Source organism: Delphinus delphis, chromosome 9 (genome assembly GCF_949987515.2).
Source record: "Delphinus delphis chromosome 9, mDelDel1.2, whole genome shotgun sequence".
NCBI lineage: Eukaryota > Metazoa > Chordata > Mammalia > Artiodactyla > Delphinidae > Delphinus > Delphinus delphis.
Window position 1 is genome coordinate 92,140,115 of NC_082691.1, and position 17,191 is coordinate 92,157,305.

General features: G+C 40.8%; 1 protein-coding gene across 2 annotated transcripts in view; it reads left to right on the forward strand.

The window, feature by feature from the left end:
* Positions 1 to 430: 430 nt before the first annotated feature.
* Positions 431 to 17,191, forward strand: part of TRIM24 (tripartite motif containing 24) — a 94,276-nt gene continuing 77,515 nt past the window's right edge. For both annotated transcript variants that reach the window (XM_060020967.1, XM_060020968.1), the window contains exon 1: positions 431 to 1,024. In XM_060020967.1, coding sequence (XP_059876950.1) covers positions 661 to 1,024 — 364 coding nt within the window. In that variant the 5' untranslated portion in view covers positions 431 to 660. The remainder of the gene's footprint in view (positions 1,025 to 17,191) is intronic.

Genomic DNA, 17,191 nt, shown 5'->3' on the forward strand with positions numbered 1-17,191 from the left:
GGCAGACACAGTGAAGCCCCGCCCCGTAGGAGGAGCTAACACAGGCGGACCGAATTAGGTGGTCGATCGTTAACAAATGAACCCTTAATCTTTTTAGAGGAGCTAAACACACACAAAGGCCCAATCAGAGGCCGCGGTTCCAGGAGCTCGGTGGGCGGGGCGGGGCAAGCTACCTCCCACCTCCCAGCCTCTCGCAACGGCCGTCCGAGCCTCGCGGGCTTCCGCACGCCCCGCCCCCCGACCAGGCGCGGCGGCTATTGGGCGGCGCACTCCTTGCAGTCGCCTCGGTTGCTGGGAGAGGGAGGGAGGGGGCGGGGCCTGAGGTGGGTCCTGGGGCCCGAGAGAAAGGCCGGGAGGCGAGGGCGGGCTGGGCGGATTTGACGAGAGCCGCGGCGGTTGGCGAAGCGGACGGGGCGCAGCCTCTCCGGTGCGAAGAGCAGTCCCCACTGACAGATCCCCTTCTTCCGGCCGCGCCACCCGGGAGGCGGATCCCCGGGGCCTGAGGAGGCTTCCTTGGCCCTGGACTCCCTCCCTCTCCTACGAGTCACCCGGGCGGCCTGGGAGGAGAAGGAGGAGAAGGAAGTCGTCGGGGGCGGCGGCGGGCAGAGAACCCGCTCGTCTTTTCCCGGCGGCGGCGGCGGCGGCGGCGGGGGCAGGACAATGGAGGTGGCTGTAGAGAAGGCGGCGACGGCGGCCGCGGCGGCTTCGGCGGCGGCCGCCGGGGGGCCCTCGGCTCCGCCGAGCGGGGAGAACGAGGCCGAGAGTCGGCAGGGCCCCGACTCGGAGCGCGGAGGCGAGGCGGCCCGGCTCAACCTGTTGGACACTTGCGCCGTGTGCCACCAGAACATCCAGAGCCGGGCGCCCAAGCTGCTGCCCTGCCTGCACTCCTTCTGCCAGCGCTGCCTGCCCGCGCCCCAGCGCTACCTCATGCTGCCCGCCCCCATGCTGGGCTCGGCCGAGACCCCGCCGCCCGTCCCCGCCCCCGGCTCGCCGGTCAGCGGCTCCTCGCCTTTCGCTACCCAAGGTGAGAGGCGGGTGCGGGCGCGGTAGGGGGTGGAGAGCCCGGGCAGGCCGGCGCCCTGGAGCGGCGCAGCGACCCGCTGTCATGTCGCCGCCGCCCGGGGTGCGCGGCGGGGGAGGGGCGAGGAGGGTCTGTGCTGCCGGCGGTGACATGGAGGGCCCGCGCGTTGTGCGGCGTACCGCGCGCCCCGCGAGCAACTTCCACCGGCGCTGTAGACTTGGCCGCGCTGCTGCTGCTGCTCCCCAGCATTCTCCCCCCGGGTGCATGGCCCATGCGACCCGCACTTTTGAAAACCTCTGTTGGAGTCTGCTGTAGTATCTCGGGTCCTTTGACGACTGCATCTAGTTAACCGCTGCCCTCTGCCTCCCCAAAGCTTTGTCCAGGTCCATGTGATCCTAATCATCTCGTATGTACCCATGTTATTTGAGCTGGAGAGGGGGAGGGAGGGATAAAGATGAAGTGATGGTGACTTTCTTTGATGATTGATTACAGATCGGATGCCGTCTATTTTTTGTCTTGCATGTTTTGGGTTATTTACCTTAATGAGCCCCCAGTTCTCTCCTCTCCGATGGGGACAAAGGAACTAAGAGACGGTGTTTTGTTGTCCTTCTCTTTCGGAGATTTTATTTTGAGACAGTAAATGGTAAAGAGAAACAGAACAAAGTGATTTGGGGTGCCGCATTTTCTTGTATTTTGTGGACAGCAGCTGGAAATGTTGAAGTTACTGTTCTCTTTGTGGTGTTTGTTACTGTATAATGAGACTTTTGACAGGTAGTTCCCATTGCTAACGTTAACAGGTTTGAAACACTTAAAGTAAGCACAGTAAATTGTTTCTAGTAGAATAATTGAGGTTTTAAATGTTTATATTGCAAATATTTGAGCACCTCCGTTTAAAAAATACAAAGTGGAAATAATTCGTTTTTAATATATACTGCCTTTTTTAAAGGGACTAGTTGATTTAATTAGAGATAAAATGCAGATTAAACAGTTGAGCTAGGTCAAAGAACATATGAAATTGATGCTTTTAAATAGGTTGTAGTGTTAGATTCTTGATTTAATTATATGTTAGGAACAGTGTCTAGTTGAGAGAGACAGTTTTCCGTGGGTTTCTCTGTTTCTGCAGGTCTTACCAGGGGAGGTACTGACTGCCCTTTGTTTCTGTTTTTAAAGGATGTTTGTATAAGGAAGAGCCTTGGAAGGTAGAGATAGTGTCTTCCACCAGAGCAAAGAATAGCCATGCATGTGGTGCTGTATAATAAAGATAGATGTCACCTTCTGGAGTGAAAGGCAGGCATGCTTATTGCCCATCATAAAAGAAGAGGGTTCCCTAGGCTTAGGTTTCCTCTTCTGCAACACAACCCATTGCCTGTGCAAGCATCAGCTGCCCCTCTTCACCTTGCCAGGTGGGAACCGGGCCTCTGGAAACCAGTGCAAAAATGTTGACACTTTGGCTTATATTATTACTGGAAGTAACAAACTGCCCTTTGTATCTGACCCACAAGTCTCCTGTCTTCAACCAGCATCCGTGGAAGCTACTTTGTTAGCTTACAAGTAGGGTAAAATCTCGAATCCTTCACGCTGATTTGCTCTGCCATGGCCCACCTGTTGGAAAGTTAGTACAGGTGAAACTTAAATTTTAGTTCTTAATTTTTAGACACATTTAAGGGTTTCTTTTATTTATATTTTAAATGATCAAATGGGCCGGTAGCTAATTAGGAACTAAATTTTGCATAATTCTAGAATTAAGATGTATTGTGTGCCAGGCCATGACATTTAGATCTGAATGAATGAGAACGTGGGTAATAAAAGCTCTGATCCTCAACTCTGAGGCAAGTTTGCAATTATATAGAGTTCTCAAAATGTTCCAGTCTCCAAATATTTTTTACCTTTGTGTTTGTATTGTAAGCAAGAGTTCAGGAAAGCATTTAAATTGGAAGATAATGTTTTTGTTTTTATACTAAGAAAGAAGAAGCCTTTGTTAAATGATACTTTCACATACACCTCTAAAAAATAGGGCTATCTTCAATAAATTAAAAATACTATCCTGAGTCTTAATAACTTGAATATTTTCTCCCTGCCTCTCTCCTTGCAAACTTATTTTAATACTAGCTGTAACAAAAGTTTAGGCAATATATTTCAGAACTACACTTGACCCTTGAACAACACAGTTTGAACTGCAAGGGTGCACTTATACACAGATTTTTTTCAATAGCAAATACTAGAGTAGTACAAGATTTGTGGTGGGTTGAATCCAAGGATGCGGAACTGGTGATAGGGAGGGCCGACTGTAAGTTATATTCGAAATTTCAGCGGCGGAAGGGTCAGCACTCCTAACCCCAAACTTGTTCAAGAATCAACTGTAAATAAATAGGGTTCATTTGATTATCTCTGTTCTTCATTCTCCTAATGAACTTGTGGGTACAGGCATCATAGGTCAAACTACCTTCAGGAGCTAAGCAAGTAATTGAGATGGAGAACTATGAGCCTGGGGTAAAACAATAGGGAATGGTGGGGAGTGAAAGGAAAGGGGAGCAAACTGTACTTAGCTGCAGCACATTGTCCTGTGACAGCGCAGGGCCAGGGTTGGAGGATATTTTATTTATTTAGTTTTTAACGAGAAGTCTGGAGTCTGGATTTTATGTCATGTTTTTCTAGTATTAGATATTGGCAAGTAATAAAAAATGCACACGCACACGCACACACGCGCGCACACACACAACGTAGACCCGTTCTGTAGGCCAAACAAAACAAGTTTTGTTGAAGCCACATGTGTTGCGATTATACTCTTAGATTTAGATAGGGGTTTTCAAATTTTAGCTCTACTAGAATCACCTGGTATGCTTGTTGAGCATCTAGATTTCTAGGCCTCTCACCCCAGAGAGCCCAGTATGTCATAGTTTTAGAGTTCTAGAGTATAATCATAAACCCTAGTTTTTTGGGGGGTTTTTTGAGTTTTTTTTAGCTCAAGCTGTATTATATTCCACAGTACAGTTGATCAAAGAGGATTCTTTAGAAAATTAAAAATTCAAGGTGTAGTGTTCTCCACAGTATCAGACCTAGTTTCCCTTTCTATTAAGTACTTTTTGCTGCTCCCTTTGTTATATCCTAAATGAACTTTATAGAAAGCAAGTCTTTTCTAACACGTATTTTTTACAAAAATCAACATAATGGTTTGACTGTTTTAAAGAAGAAACAAAGCTAATTTATAGCAACAAACATATAATTTGTAAATGCTTAGACACAATTACACTAGCCACCAAGCCTCCATTGAGAACGTTGGTTCAAACTTTTGTAAGGCTACCAGTTGGAAGGAATGAGGGTGAGTGACCACAAGCTAAAGTTGGTTTACTACCTCAGTCCCGACTTTCATTTTCTTAGTATGCAGTAATGTCCAGGAAAGAGGGAAGAGCTTAGAAAACATTTTCTTTAGGTACATATTGGTACATGAAGTCAGGAGACAAACTGATCTTGGAGAAATGTTACAACATTGTGCAATATTTTGTAGTGTGGATGTACCGTTCAGCCAAAGAGTAGCAAGCTCTAAGAGCTATTTTTAAAGAATACTGAGAGCACACTTTTGAAAGGGGTCAAGGGAGAGTAAAATGTGAGTCCATCAGTCCTCTTTATTAACTGGCAGTCTGTAAGATACAGCTATCAATTCTGGGAGCTGATTTCTTTTGGTTCTTGGAGAAAGGTATTAATCACGTTTCGAGTACAATATATAATGACAAAGGATTTAAGATTTAAGATCTGTATACAATATTCACCTGTTGATGGAAGTTACTGTTGATTTCAGTTTGGGGTTGTTATGAATAAAACAGTTATAAATACTTGTAGACAAGTCGTTATGTCAGTATGTTTTCATTTCCTTGGGTAAATACTTAGAATTGGAATTCCTTGTTTGTGTCATAAGTGTATGTTTACCCTGGTGTACCATTTTGCATTCCCTCCAGCAGTGTATGAGAGTTCAAGTTAACGTCCTCACTAATTTGGGTGGTGTTAGTCTTTAATTTTAGCCGTTCTAACATGTTTGAAGAGGTATCTCATGATTTTAATTTTCATTTCCCCAATGAATAATAATGGGCATCTTTTCCTGTGCTTATTGGCTATTCTTACTTATTTTTGGTAAAATTTCAGTTTAAGGTTTTTGTAGATTTTTAAAACTAGATGATTTGGCCTGTTACTGAAAAGTAAAAATTCTTTATATATGTCCAGTTTCCTGGCGCTTGTCTACATACACATATTGCAGGTATTTTCTTCCACTCCTTTTGCTTGCTTGTTCATCTTCTTTTTCTTTTTCGTTTTTTTGCTGCACCATGCGGCATGTGGGATCTTAGGTCCCCGACCAGGGATCATACCTGCACCCCCTGCATTGGAAGTGTGGAGTCTTAACCACTGGGCCATCAGGGAAGTCCCTCATTTTCTTTTTCTTTTTTATTTTAACTTTCTATTTTATTTTGGAGTATAGCCAATTAACAGTGTGATAGTTTCAGGTGCACAGCAAAGGGACTCAGCCATACATATGCACGTATCCATTCTCCCCCAAACTCCCCTCCCATCCAGGCCAAATAACATTGATAAGAATTCCCTGTGCTGTACAGTAGGTCCTTGTTGGTTATCCATTTTAAATATAGCAGTGTGTACATGTCCATCCTAAACTCCCTGACTATACCTTCTTATTGATGGTGTCTTTTGAAAAGCTGAAGTTTTAAATTTTATCTAGTTTATAATTTCTTTTTCTTTTATGGTTAGTGATTTTCGTGTTCTGACAATTCTGTGCCTACTCCAAGTTTACTTAGATTTTTCTCCTGTCTTTTCTTTCAGTACTTTTATAGCTTTAGCTTTTATATTTAGATCTGTAATATATTTTGGGTAATTTTTGTGCTAGTTAAAGGTTGAGGTTTATGTTTTTAACCGTATGTTAAAGCACCATTTTTTGAAAAGAATACTTTCCCCGTTATATTACTTTTGGCATTTTTGTAAAAAGTCAGTTGAACATATATGTATGGTTCTGTTTCTCTACTCTCTATTCTATTGATCTATTCGTTCAGTACTAATAATGTTTTTTTATTTTTAATTTAGCTTTTTAAGCAGATTTTGAAATTGGACAATTTTGTTCTTTTTCAAAATTGTTTTGGCCCTTTAAAGTCATTGCATTTCTTTACAAGTTTTTAGAATCGAATTATCAATTTCTACACAAAAGTCTGCTGTGATTTTGATTGGAATTGCATTGAATCTAGATAACAATTTGGGGAGAATGATCTTAATGATATTGACTGTTCCTATCCATGAACATGTTTTATTTCCCATTTATTTAGATCTTTAATTTCAGTACTCTTATAGTGGTCTTGGGCAATTTTTGTGAAGTTTATTCTAAAATATTTTATGATAATGTTCTTTAACAATATTGAAATTGGTGTTTTAAAATTTTTCATTTCCAATTACTTGTTGCTAATATATTGAAATACAATTGGCTTTTGTATATTGATTGTATGCTACTCTCTTGCTAAATTCAGTTATTAAATCTAGTAGTTTTTGTAGATTCCTTAGGAATTTCTACATAGACTATCATGTTACTTGCAGGTAGTTGTTTCTTTTCATCCTTTATAATTTATGACATTTTCTTCCCTTATTGCACTAGCTAGGACTTCTGGTAGCATATTGAATAGAAGTTTAATTTCAATATTAAATCAGAGATGACATCCTTTTTCTTATTCCTGATCTTAGGGGTAAAACATTCAGTCATTCACCACTAGTATGTTAGCTTGTTTGTTTTTTATAAATGCCCATTATCAAAATTAAGAGGTTCCCTTCTATTCCAAGTGTACTGAAGGTTTTTTTTTTATCATGAATGAATGATAAATTTTGGTCAAATGCATTTTCTGTATCTATTAAAATGATCTATGGTTTTTCTCTTTTTTTTTCTTTTGCTGTGGTGAATTACATTGATTTTCAGGTGTTAAACCAGTCTTGAATTCTTGGTGTATACCCCACTTGGTCATGATGTATTATCCTTTCTGTGTACTTCTGGATTTGAATTGCTAACACTTCAAGGGGTTTTGGGGTTTTTTTTTTTTTTTCTTCATGGGGAACATTGGTGGTATGGTTTTCTTGTGGTTTTTTTTTGTTTTTGTTTTGTTTTGTTTTGTGGTACGCAGGCCTCTCACTGTTGTGGCCTCTCCCGTTGCGGAGCACAGGCTCCAGATGCGCAGGCTCAGTGGCCATGGCTCACGGGCCTAGCCGCTCCGCGGCATGTGGGATCTTCCTGGACCGGGGCACGAACCCGTATCCCCTGCATCGGCAGGCGGACTCTCAACCACTGCGCCACCAGGGAAGCCCTTTCCTTGTGTTTTTATCTGATTTTGGTATCAAGGTAATACCTCAAAATGTGGTGTGAGGTGTTCCCTCCATCTCTATTTTCTGAAAGAGTTTTTGTAAAATTGCTATGAATGCTTCCTTAAATACTTGACAATTCACCAGTGAATCCACCTGGACTTGGAGTTTTCTTTACAGGGAACGTTTTGATTAGGAATTCAGTGTCTTTAATAGAGATAGGGCTCTCAGATTTTTTGTTTCTTCTCAAATCCATTTTGGTAAATTGTTTGAAGAAAATTATATGATTCAGCTAGTTTGTACATTTACTGGCATGAGTTTGTTCACAATATTCCCTTATCCTTTTAGTGTTTTCAGGAGTTGAATGATATCCCCTTTTGTTTCTATATGTAATTCATATTTATTCTTGGTTACTATTACTAAGGGTTTGTCAACTAACTTTTGGCTTTGTTAATTTTATTTATTGTCTCTGCTTTAAAGGTACAGTTTTTTCTCTAAGCATGTGTTAGCCACCTCAGACAAATTTTGTGTTGTGTTTTTATTAACATTCCATTAAAAATTTTTTAAATTTCTCTTGTAATTTCTTCTATGACCAATGGGTTGCTTAGAAGTGTGTTAATTTATAGGCATATGGGGGATTTTCTAGATAGCTTATTTCATTGTAGTAAAAAAAATGCTCTGTAGGGTTTAAATCTTTTGAAGTTTATTGAGACATTTTATATTCTAGCATATCATCTATTTTGGTGAATGTGCACTTAAAGAATTTAAATTCTACAGTTGTTGGGAGTAGTGTTCTGTAAATGTCAATTAGGTCAAGTTGGTTGATAGTGTTGTAAAAAAAAATTATATTTTTATACTTTTTGTTGTTGCTAGGTTTGGTTTTTTGTTTGTTTTAAAGCTGTACATATTTTAAATTTATTTATTTATTTTAGGCAGCATTGGGTCTTTGTTGCTGCGTGCAGGCTTTCTCTACTTGCAGCCTGCAGGGGCCACTCTTCATTGTGGTGCGTGGCTTCTCATTGCAGTGGCTTGTTGCAGAGCACGGGCTCTAGGCGCATGGGCTTCAGTAGCTGCGGCACACAGGCTCAGTAGTTGTGGTTCACGGGCTCTAGAGCGCAGGCTCAGTAGTTGTGGCGCATGGGCTTAATTGCTCTGCGGCATGTGGGATTTTCCCGGACCAGCACTTGAACCCATGTCCTCTGCATTGGCAGGCAGATTCTTAACCACTGCACCACCAGGGAAGTCCCTTTGTTGTTGTTTTTGTTTTTGTCTGCTTGTTCTATCAGTTATAGAAAGAAGAATGTTTAAGTCTTCAATCATGATTGTTGATTTCTCTCTTTATTCCTTTAATCCAGTTAGTTTCTGCTATAAGTATTTTGAAGCTTTGTCTTACTGATGAATTGCCTGCCCTTTTTAACACTACGAAATGTTCTTCTCTATCATTCATACTACTGTTTCATGACCTATGCATTGTCTTATATTAATTAGCTATCAGTTTTCTTATCTTTGTGTTTAAATTGTTTATTTTTCCATCCTTTTATTTTTAACCTTTATATTTAAAGTGTATCTCTTGTAGATAGTGTATGGTTGTGTCTTGCTTTTTTATCCAAGTTGTAAAATTTTGCTTTTAATTGTTTAATTCATTTACATTTTAAGTAATTTATTAGTATGGTCCAATTTAAGATTACCATCTTTTTATTTATTTTCTTTTTGTTCCTGCTGGGCCTCTAGTATCTTTGCTCCTCTCTCAATCCCTTAGCAGCTGCTCTCTGGAAGACTTCTGGTAAGTCTCACTCTGCACATGAGTGGTAGCCTTCAGCCAAGAATTTGGAGAAACCCTACATAGACTGCTGGCACCCTTCCTCTGTGCAGTTCCCTTCTCTCCAGTGCTTATCTGTTTCACAGCCCCAAATTTCCCCTGGCTCCTAAGCTGTGTTCTCCTGAGCCTCTAGTTCCCTGTACCATGGTCAGGATATAGTTCCCAGGCAGACAATCAAGATATTATAGGGGCTCACTTCCTGAGTTTATTCTTCCCAGTTACATATAGTTATTCATGTCAGGCAAGCTTGTCTTGGTACTAGTTACTCTGTCCTGGTGAAAAGTTGATGTCCGAAGACCATTTTTTAATCACATTGCACTTTTTTCATATACTCAAATGTGGGTAATCAGCAAACTTTGGTTCTTAGATTCTTAGATTTGTCCCTTTAATTTTTCTTAGAGACCGCACCAATTTAAACTATCACCTAGATGCACACATCTCTCGTGTCTTCCTGTTACCTTGACCCCTTTCTCAAATTTTATGTGCATTTTCAAGTATGCACTAGACCAGTAGTCTCTAAAATGGGATGTGTGCTGCATTATGAAATAAAATTCTAGTGAGGTGAGGGAAAACATTAGAACTTATTTGCATAAATTAAGCTGGAAAGTACTTGATGTGTAGATTGTTGTGGTCACATGAATAAGCATGTTAACTGGCTACATTGCACATATTGTACACAAAGTATCCTGAGGGAGGAGTCAGGGCTGCTGCAAGTCCAAAAGTTACCTTTGTGTGAGTTAGAAATAAGTGTGGCGTATGTAGCCCCAGGGAATACATGGTTTAGCAGATGGAACAAGAATAATCCTCATTTGCCCTCTAAAATTAGGCAGTCCCTTGTGCTGTATCTGAATGGGTCTCCCCTCACCTACCCACCAAGTTTAATTGTGCTTAGAGCCCTGGAAGATTGGGACCTAGAACTAGGAATAAATCTTCTCATAAAAGGAAAAAACAAAAACAATACTATACACAGCTGCCCTGGAGGTGATGGGATTTCTCTACTGCAGACCCCGTTGTGTTTTTTTTTTCTCCCACAAATTGTAACACAATTTGGATAAGTAAGTTTATGGATTTTCACATCTATTTTTAACTAAAATGACTGTCAAAAGACTGAAGATCATGGTAGGCCATTACCAGGACCCTAGTGAAGTTAGGGTCTAATCTCCGTTCCTAGAGAAGTTCCATATGGATGCCACTCAAAAAAGTCCCTCGGTTTCAACAGTCTGGAAAGTCCCTAAATTATAAGATGTAGGGCACATGTGCAATAGCCATAAAAAATGATCCCCCCCACATATCTATGGTCAATTAATATTCCACAAAAGAGTCAAGAGTATACAGTGGAGAAAAAGTCTCTTCAATAATTGGTGCTGGGAAAACTGTACAGCTACATGTAAAAAAAATGAAATTAGAACATTCTCTAATGTCATATACAAAAATAAACTCAAAATGGATTAAAGACCTAAACATAAGACTGGATACTATAAAACTCCTAGAGGAAAACATAGGCAGAACACTCTGACATAAATCGTAGCAGTATTTTTTGGATCTATCTGCTAGAGTAATGGAAAAAAAGCAAAAATAAACAAATGGGATCTAATTAAACTTAAAAGCTTTTGCACAGCAAACGAAACCATAAACAAAATGAAAAGACGACCTACAGAATGGGAGAAAATATTTGCAAATGATGTGACCAACAAGGGATTAATTTCCAGAATACACAAACAGCTCATACAGCTCAATATCAAAAAAACAACCTGATCAAAAAATAGGCAGAAGACCTAAATAGACATTTCTCCAAAGAAGACATACAGATGGCCAACAGGCACACGAAAAGATGCTCAACATCACTAATTGTCAGAGAAATGCAAATCAAAACCACCATGAGGAATCACCTCACACTGGTCAGAATGGCCATCATCAAAGAGTCTACAAATAATAAATGCTGCAGAGGGTGTGGAGAAAAGGGAATGCTCTTACACTGTTGGTGGGAATGTAAATTGGTACAGCCACTATAGAGAACAGTATGGAGGTTCCTTAGAAAACTAAAAAGAGTTTTACCATATGACCCAGCAATCCCACTCCTGGGCATATATCTGGAAAAGACGAAAACTCTTAATTTGAAAAGATACATGCACCCCAATGTTCATAGCAGCACTATTTACAATAGCCAAGACATGGAAGCAACCTAAGTGTCCATTGACAGATGACTGGATGAAGAAGATGTGGTACGTATATACAACCATGAAAAAGAATGAAATAATGCCATTTGCAGCAACATGGATGGACCTAGAGATTATCATACTAAGTAAGTCAGAGAAAGACAAATACCATATATCACTGATATGTGGAATCTAAAAAATGATACAAATGAACTTATTTACAAAACAGAAATAGACTCACAGACATAGAAAACAAACTTATGGTTACCAAAGGGGGAAAAGGTGGGGGGATAAATTAAGAGTTTGGGATTAACACATACACACTACTGTATGTAAACTAGATAAACAACAGTGTCCTACTGTATAGCACAAGGAACTATACTCAGTATCGTGTAATAACCTATAATGGAAAAGAATCTGAAAAAGAATATATATATATTTTATATACATATATAAAACACTGAATCACTTTGGTGTATACCTGAAACTAACACAACATTGTAAATCAACTATACTTCATTCATTTAAAAAAATTATAAATTCTTTAAAAAAAAAGTGATCCCAATTCTAATTAAAAGTGTAGAGATAGGGCATCCCTGGTGGCGCAGTGGTTGAGAGTCCGCCTGCCGATGCAGGGGACACGGGTTCGTGCCCCGGTCCAGGAAGATCCCACATGCCGCGGAGCGACTGGGCCCGTGAGCCATGGCCGCTGGGCCTGCGCGTCCGGAGCCTGTGCTCTGCAACGGGAGAGGCCACAACAGTGAGAGGCCCGCGTACAGCAAAAAAAAAAAAAAAAAAAGTGTAGAGATAGTTCCATTTAAGTCTGTAATCAAGGTTGGGTACTGTTGGCTTGGTTCTTACCCAGTTTAGAAAAATACAGAAAACTGAGCCCAGAGAAATCAGGGCTGCTCATATTTAATGACTTTTTCAGTGTTTTGTAGGGGGATAGATACTTGCATTCTTGATACCTGAATATGCAGTTAATGGTGGGTTAGCAGGCAAGGAGATCCATGTTCTGTAGAAAGCTTGTAACCGTTGCTGCCTCATTTTGTGTTTAATTTTATCAGGTGTATGGAGTTGATGGAGTTGTGATTTTCCCACCAGGCTTAAATTACTTGAATCTTTGAAGTCTCATAATTCAGCTGTGATAAAGATAATGCTAATTTTGCAAGCATAGCAGCATAAAATGGCAGAACTGATCCTTTATAGGCTCTTCATCAGTCTTGTTGTGAAGTTGACAGCAATGATTAACTAGGTCTAACAAGAATTGGGCCTAAAAGTTTCAAAATTAATAAGAAGACTCTTTGAAATTGATTGACATCCTCTATGTTAATGAACTGTGCCATAAGTGTATATGACATCTTGGACCATTAGCCAGTAACGGTATGAAGCTTTCATGATTAGCAATACATTTAAAAGCATTTATTTCATTCTTTAAAAATATATTTATGTGATTTACTATGTACAAGATACACTAGTACTTTAGCATATGTACATAATAAATATATATGTAGGGTGCATGTTCAAATATTTCTGTTTAAAACAACACGTGAACATATAAATATCAGCTGAATTGCCTCAGTGTTTTTGCATGTTTATCTAGTCTTAAAAACATTTTTCAAATTCTCTTCTTTGAAGTTACAAAACAACCCTATTCCTCAAAGAAATACCAGAAGATCTTTGATTATGGATAAATAGTCTCCCTGGGATCTCTTGACTATATATATCAGCATCAAGCATAACCAGGAAGAGAGCCTAAAGCACATGAGATTCTTAGTGTCTGTCTGTCTCTGTACTGGTATATGTTGATTTACGTTTCTTCCTGTCCTCATCAATCTTTTAGACTTGCTCTTCAAGTTCTCCCACTTCTCTGACCCTTCCTTTTTGGTCTCCTTGTTGTCTTCCCTCTGTTTCCTTCCCTTCTACTCTTGGAAAGTAGAGTGTAGAGATCACCTAGGACAAACCTTTAGGAATTTTTTTTTTTTGGCTGCGTTGGGTCTTCGTTGCTGTGTGCAGGCTTTCTCTAGTTGCGACGAGTGGGGGCTACTCTTCGTTGCCGTGCACGGGCTTCTCATTGCAGTGGCTTCTCTTGTTGAGGAGCACGGGCTCTAGGCACGCGGGCTCAGTAGTTGTGGCTTGCAGGCCACAACTATTTTGGTAGAGAGATAGAAGGGAAAACCATATTGGGGTGGGTGGGAGGTAAAGAGATATAGATGGAAAAGTTTACCAACTCTGTTAAAAAACAAAACAAAACAAAAAAGTTTACTTCTGAAGGGAGGGAGGAAAGGGATAAGGCAGTACCTGGGGAGAAAAAAATAGGAGTTGAGGAATATTTCTTGTTTATTTTTTTGTGAATAGGAAAGGCTTAAGCATGTTTATATATATATATATATATTTTTTTTTTTTTTTTTGGTACGTGGGCCCCTTACCGCTGCGGCCCCTCCCGCCGCGGAGCACAGGCTCCGGACACGCAGGCCCAGCGGCCACAGCCCACGGGCCCAGCCGCTCCGCGGCACGCAGGATCCCCCTGGACCGGGGCACAAACCCGTGTCCCCCGCATCGGCAGGCGGACTTCCAACCACTGCGCCACCAGGGAAGCCCTATTTATACAATTTTTAAAGGTCACTCTCCATTTACAGTTATTACAAAATATTGGCTATATTCCCTGTATTGTACAATACATCCTTGTAATACTATCTTACACGCAGTAGTTTGTACCTCCCACTTCCCTATCCCTATATTGTCCCCCACCCCAAGTGGTAACCACTAGTTTGTTCTCTGTATCTGTGAGTCTGCTTCTTTTTTGTTTTTTCACTAGTTTGTTGTATTTTTTTAGAATCCACATATAAGTGATATCATACAGTATTTGTCTTTCTCTGTCTGACTTATTTCACTTAGAATAATGCCTTCCAAGTCCATCCATGATGCTGCCAGTGGCAAAATTTTGTCCTTTTTTATGGCCGACTAGTATTCCAGTGTGTGTGTGTGTGTGTGTGTGTGTGTGTGTGTGTACACACACACACACACACACAGCTTCTTTATCCACTCATCTGTTGAAGGGCACTTAGGTTGTTTCTGTATCCTGGCGATTATAAATAATGCTGCTATAAACATTGGGGTGCATATATCTTTTTGAATTAGTGTTTTTGTTTTTTTCAGATATATACCCAGGAGTGGAATTGCTGGATCATATAGTAGATCTATTTTGGGATCCAGTCAAGTGAGCTATTGAATATACAGGAGAAGAGATTTGTGAGTTTGTGAGCTTCTGAGAAGACAGGGTAGGATTGATCCAAGGCATGGTGGAGAGATTAGTGACTGGATAGGAGAAGAAATGTTTTCTTTATTGTGAACAGGACAGAAGGCAAGAAAAGGCATAAATATAGAAGGTTTCTCTGTGTGTCCTCAAAGTGGGTGGCATTTCCCAGTAAAACGTAGTATGATTATAGATCATGTTTGCTGCTAGAGATCAGAATTTATAGTGATACCTGTATGCCTTCTCTGAAGCAGCAGAGTGTTTCAGGGTAGTGCTACTCAACGTGTGGTCCACAAACTGTTAACATGAGTCTGAAATGAAGCAAAGAGTTTGCCACAGGAAAGTCTGGGGGAGCTAGGACAGCCTGGTACCTGAGGTTCTTGGAAATATTCAGTGAAAAGAACAGAGCGCCATGCTGAGAAGAAACTGCTGCAAATAAACACAAGTTGACTAGGATAGGAATTTAGGGGTTAAGAAGAGAGAAGGTTCAGATACATGTGGGAAGGGGAACCAGAGGAGGCAGATTTCAGAAAATATTAGAGAAGTGGTTACACTAAGGTACCATAGGTTTGAATACTTTGTGGTAAAAATGTAAGAGGAAACCTTAGAACTCTGAATCTAGGAAACAACCTCTACATAGGAAACTTCTCTTATAAATACAGGAAAGTCCCTTGTTATGAATTATGGAATCTACTGTGGTTTTACACCATTCAAAGATATTACATAAGAAAAAAGGACAGGGGGCTTCCCTGGTGGCGCAGTGGTTGAGAGTCTGCCTGCCGATGCAGGGGACGTGGGTTCGTGCCCCGGTCCAGGAAGATCCCACATGCCGCGGAGCAGCTGGGCCCGTGAGCCATGGCCGCTGAGCCTGCGCGTCCGGAGCCTGTGCCCTGCAACAGGAGAGGCCACAACAGTGAGAGGCCCGCGTACAGCCAAAAAAAAAAAAAAAAAAAAGGACAATAGCCCTCAATAATAGATCTAAAGAAATTGAGATAGCATTGTACCTAGGTCTTAAAGTAGGGATATAATGAAACCTATTTCTACAAATAAAACAGTATGTTATGTAAAAACAACATAAACCATAATTACAAAAGTTTAGAAATGAGTTGGCTGTGCTATAGGATGTCATGAAAAGAAAAACTGACAGTTAAGGAATAAAATTAGAAGTGTTTCAGAAATGAAAATAAACCAGAAAGTTCTTGAATGAATAGACACTCTAGAAACTACCATAAAAGAAGTAAAGGATGGGGGCTTCCTTGGTGGCGCAGTGGTTGAGAACTGCCAAAGCAGGGGACATGGGTTCAAGTCCTGGTCCGGGAAGATCCCACATGCCGTGGAGCAACTAAGCCCGTGCGCCACAACTACTGAGCCTGCACTCTAGAGCTCGTGTGCCACGACTACTGAGCCTGCGTGCCGCAACTACTGAAGCCTGTGTGCCTAGAGCCCGTGCTCCGCAACAAGAGAAGCCACCGCAATGAGAAGCCCAGCACCGCAACAAAAAGTAGCCCCTGGTCACCTCAACCAGAGAAAGCCCGCACACAGCAACAGACACCCAACACAGCCAGAAATAAAAAGTAAAAGTAAATAAATTTTTTTTAAGAAGAAGGATGGAGGGCTTCCCTGGTGGCGCAGTGGTTGAGAGTCTGCCTGCCGATGCAGGGGACACGGGGTCGTGCCCCGGTCTGGGAAGATCCCACATGCCACGGAGTGGCTGGGCCCGTGAGCCATGGCCGCTGAGCCTGTGCATACGGAGCCTCTGCTCCGCAATGGCAGAGGCCACAACAGTGAGAGGCCCGCGTACCACAAAAAAAAAAAAAAAAAGTAAAGGATGGAAAAAGACAGATGAAAACAAATCAAACAAGTAGAGAAGGAGATCAAAGAAATTCATAGAGAAAGTGACAAGATCTTATATTCACATACCCATAAATAAATGGATGTTTATAATATGAAGAGTACTAAAACAACAGAACAGAAAAAAATTACAATCTGAGAAAATGTTGAAAGGATGATCAACATCTGTATTAAAAGGTCTTACCATGTGCCTAGGAAAATTGAAACAGAACAAGCACCACTGAAACGTGTTCTAGGGCTTTAAAGAAAAAGAAAACACTTTGGACAGCTATACAAAAAGACTACATCACTTATAATGGAAAGAATGTCAGATTGTCATTAGACTCCACCATCAGCATTAGAGTCCAGAAGACCGTGGAGTAAAGATTTTAAGATTTTCACAGAAAGAAAATGTGAGTTGAGACTGTATCCAACCAACTGATTTTCAAGCATAAAGACCACGTTTAAGAACTTAGCTAGTATTGTTCTTATGTACCCTTACTAAGGATACCCGATTTTGCTATATTTTCTTTAAATTTCTCGTGTTAGTATACTTAGTTGTTTTTTTCTGACCCATATGAGTAAATTGTAAATATCATGACCCTTCAGCCCTGAACATGTCAATGTGTCTCTGAAGAATAGAGATTCTCTTCTTAAAAGTGTTTTTAAGCTTTATTGAGATAAGATTAAACATACAGTAAGCCTCACGTATTTAAAATATACAAGTTGATGAGTTTTGACATATGCAAAGATAATCGTGTATGTAAGCACAGTAT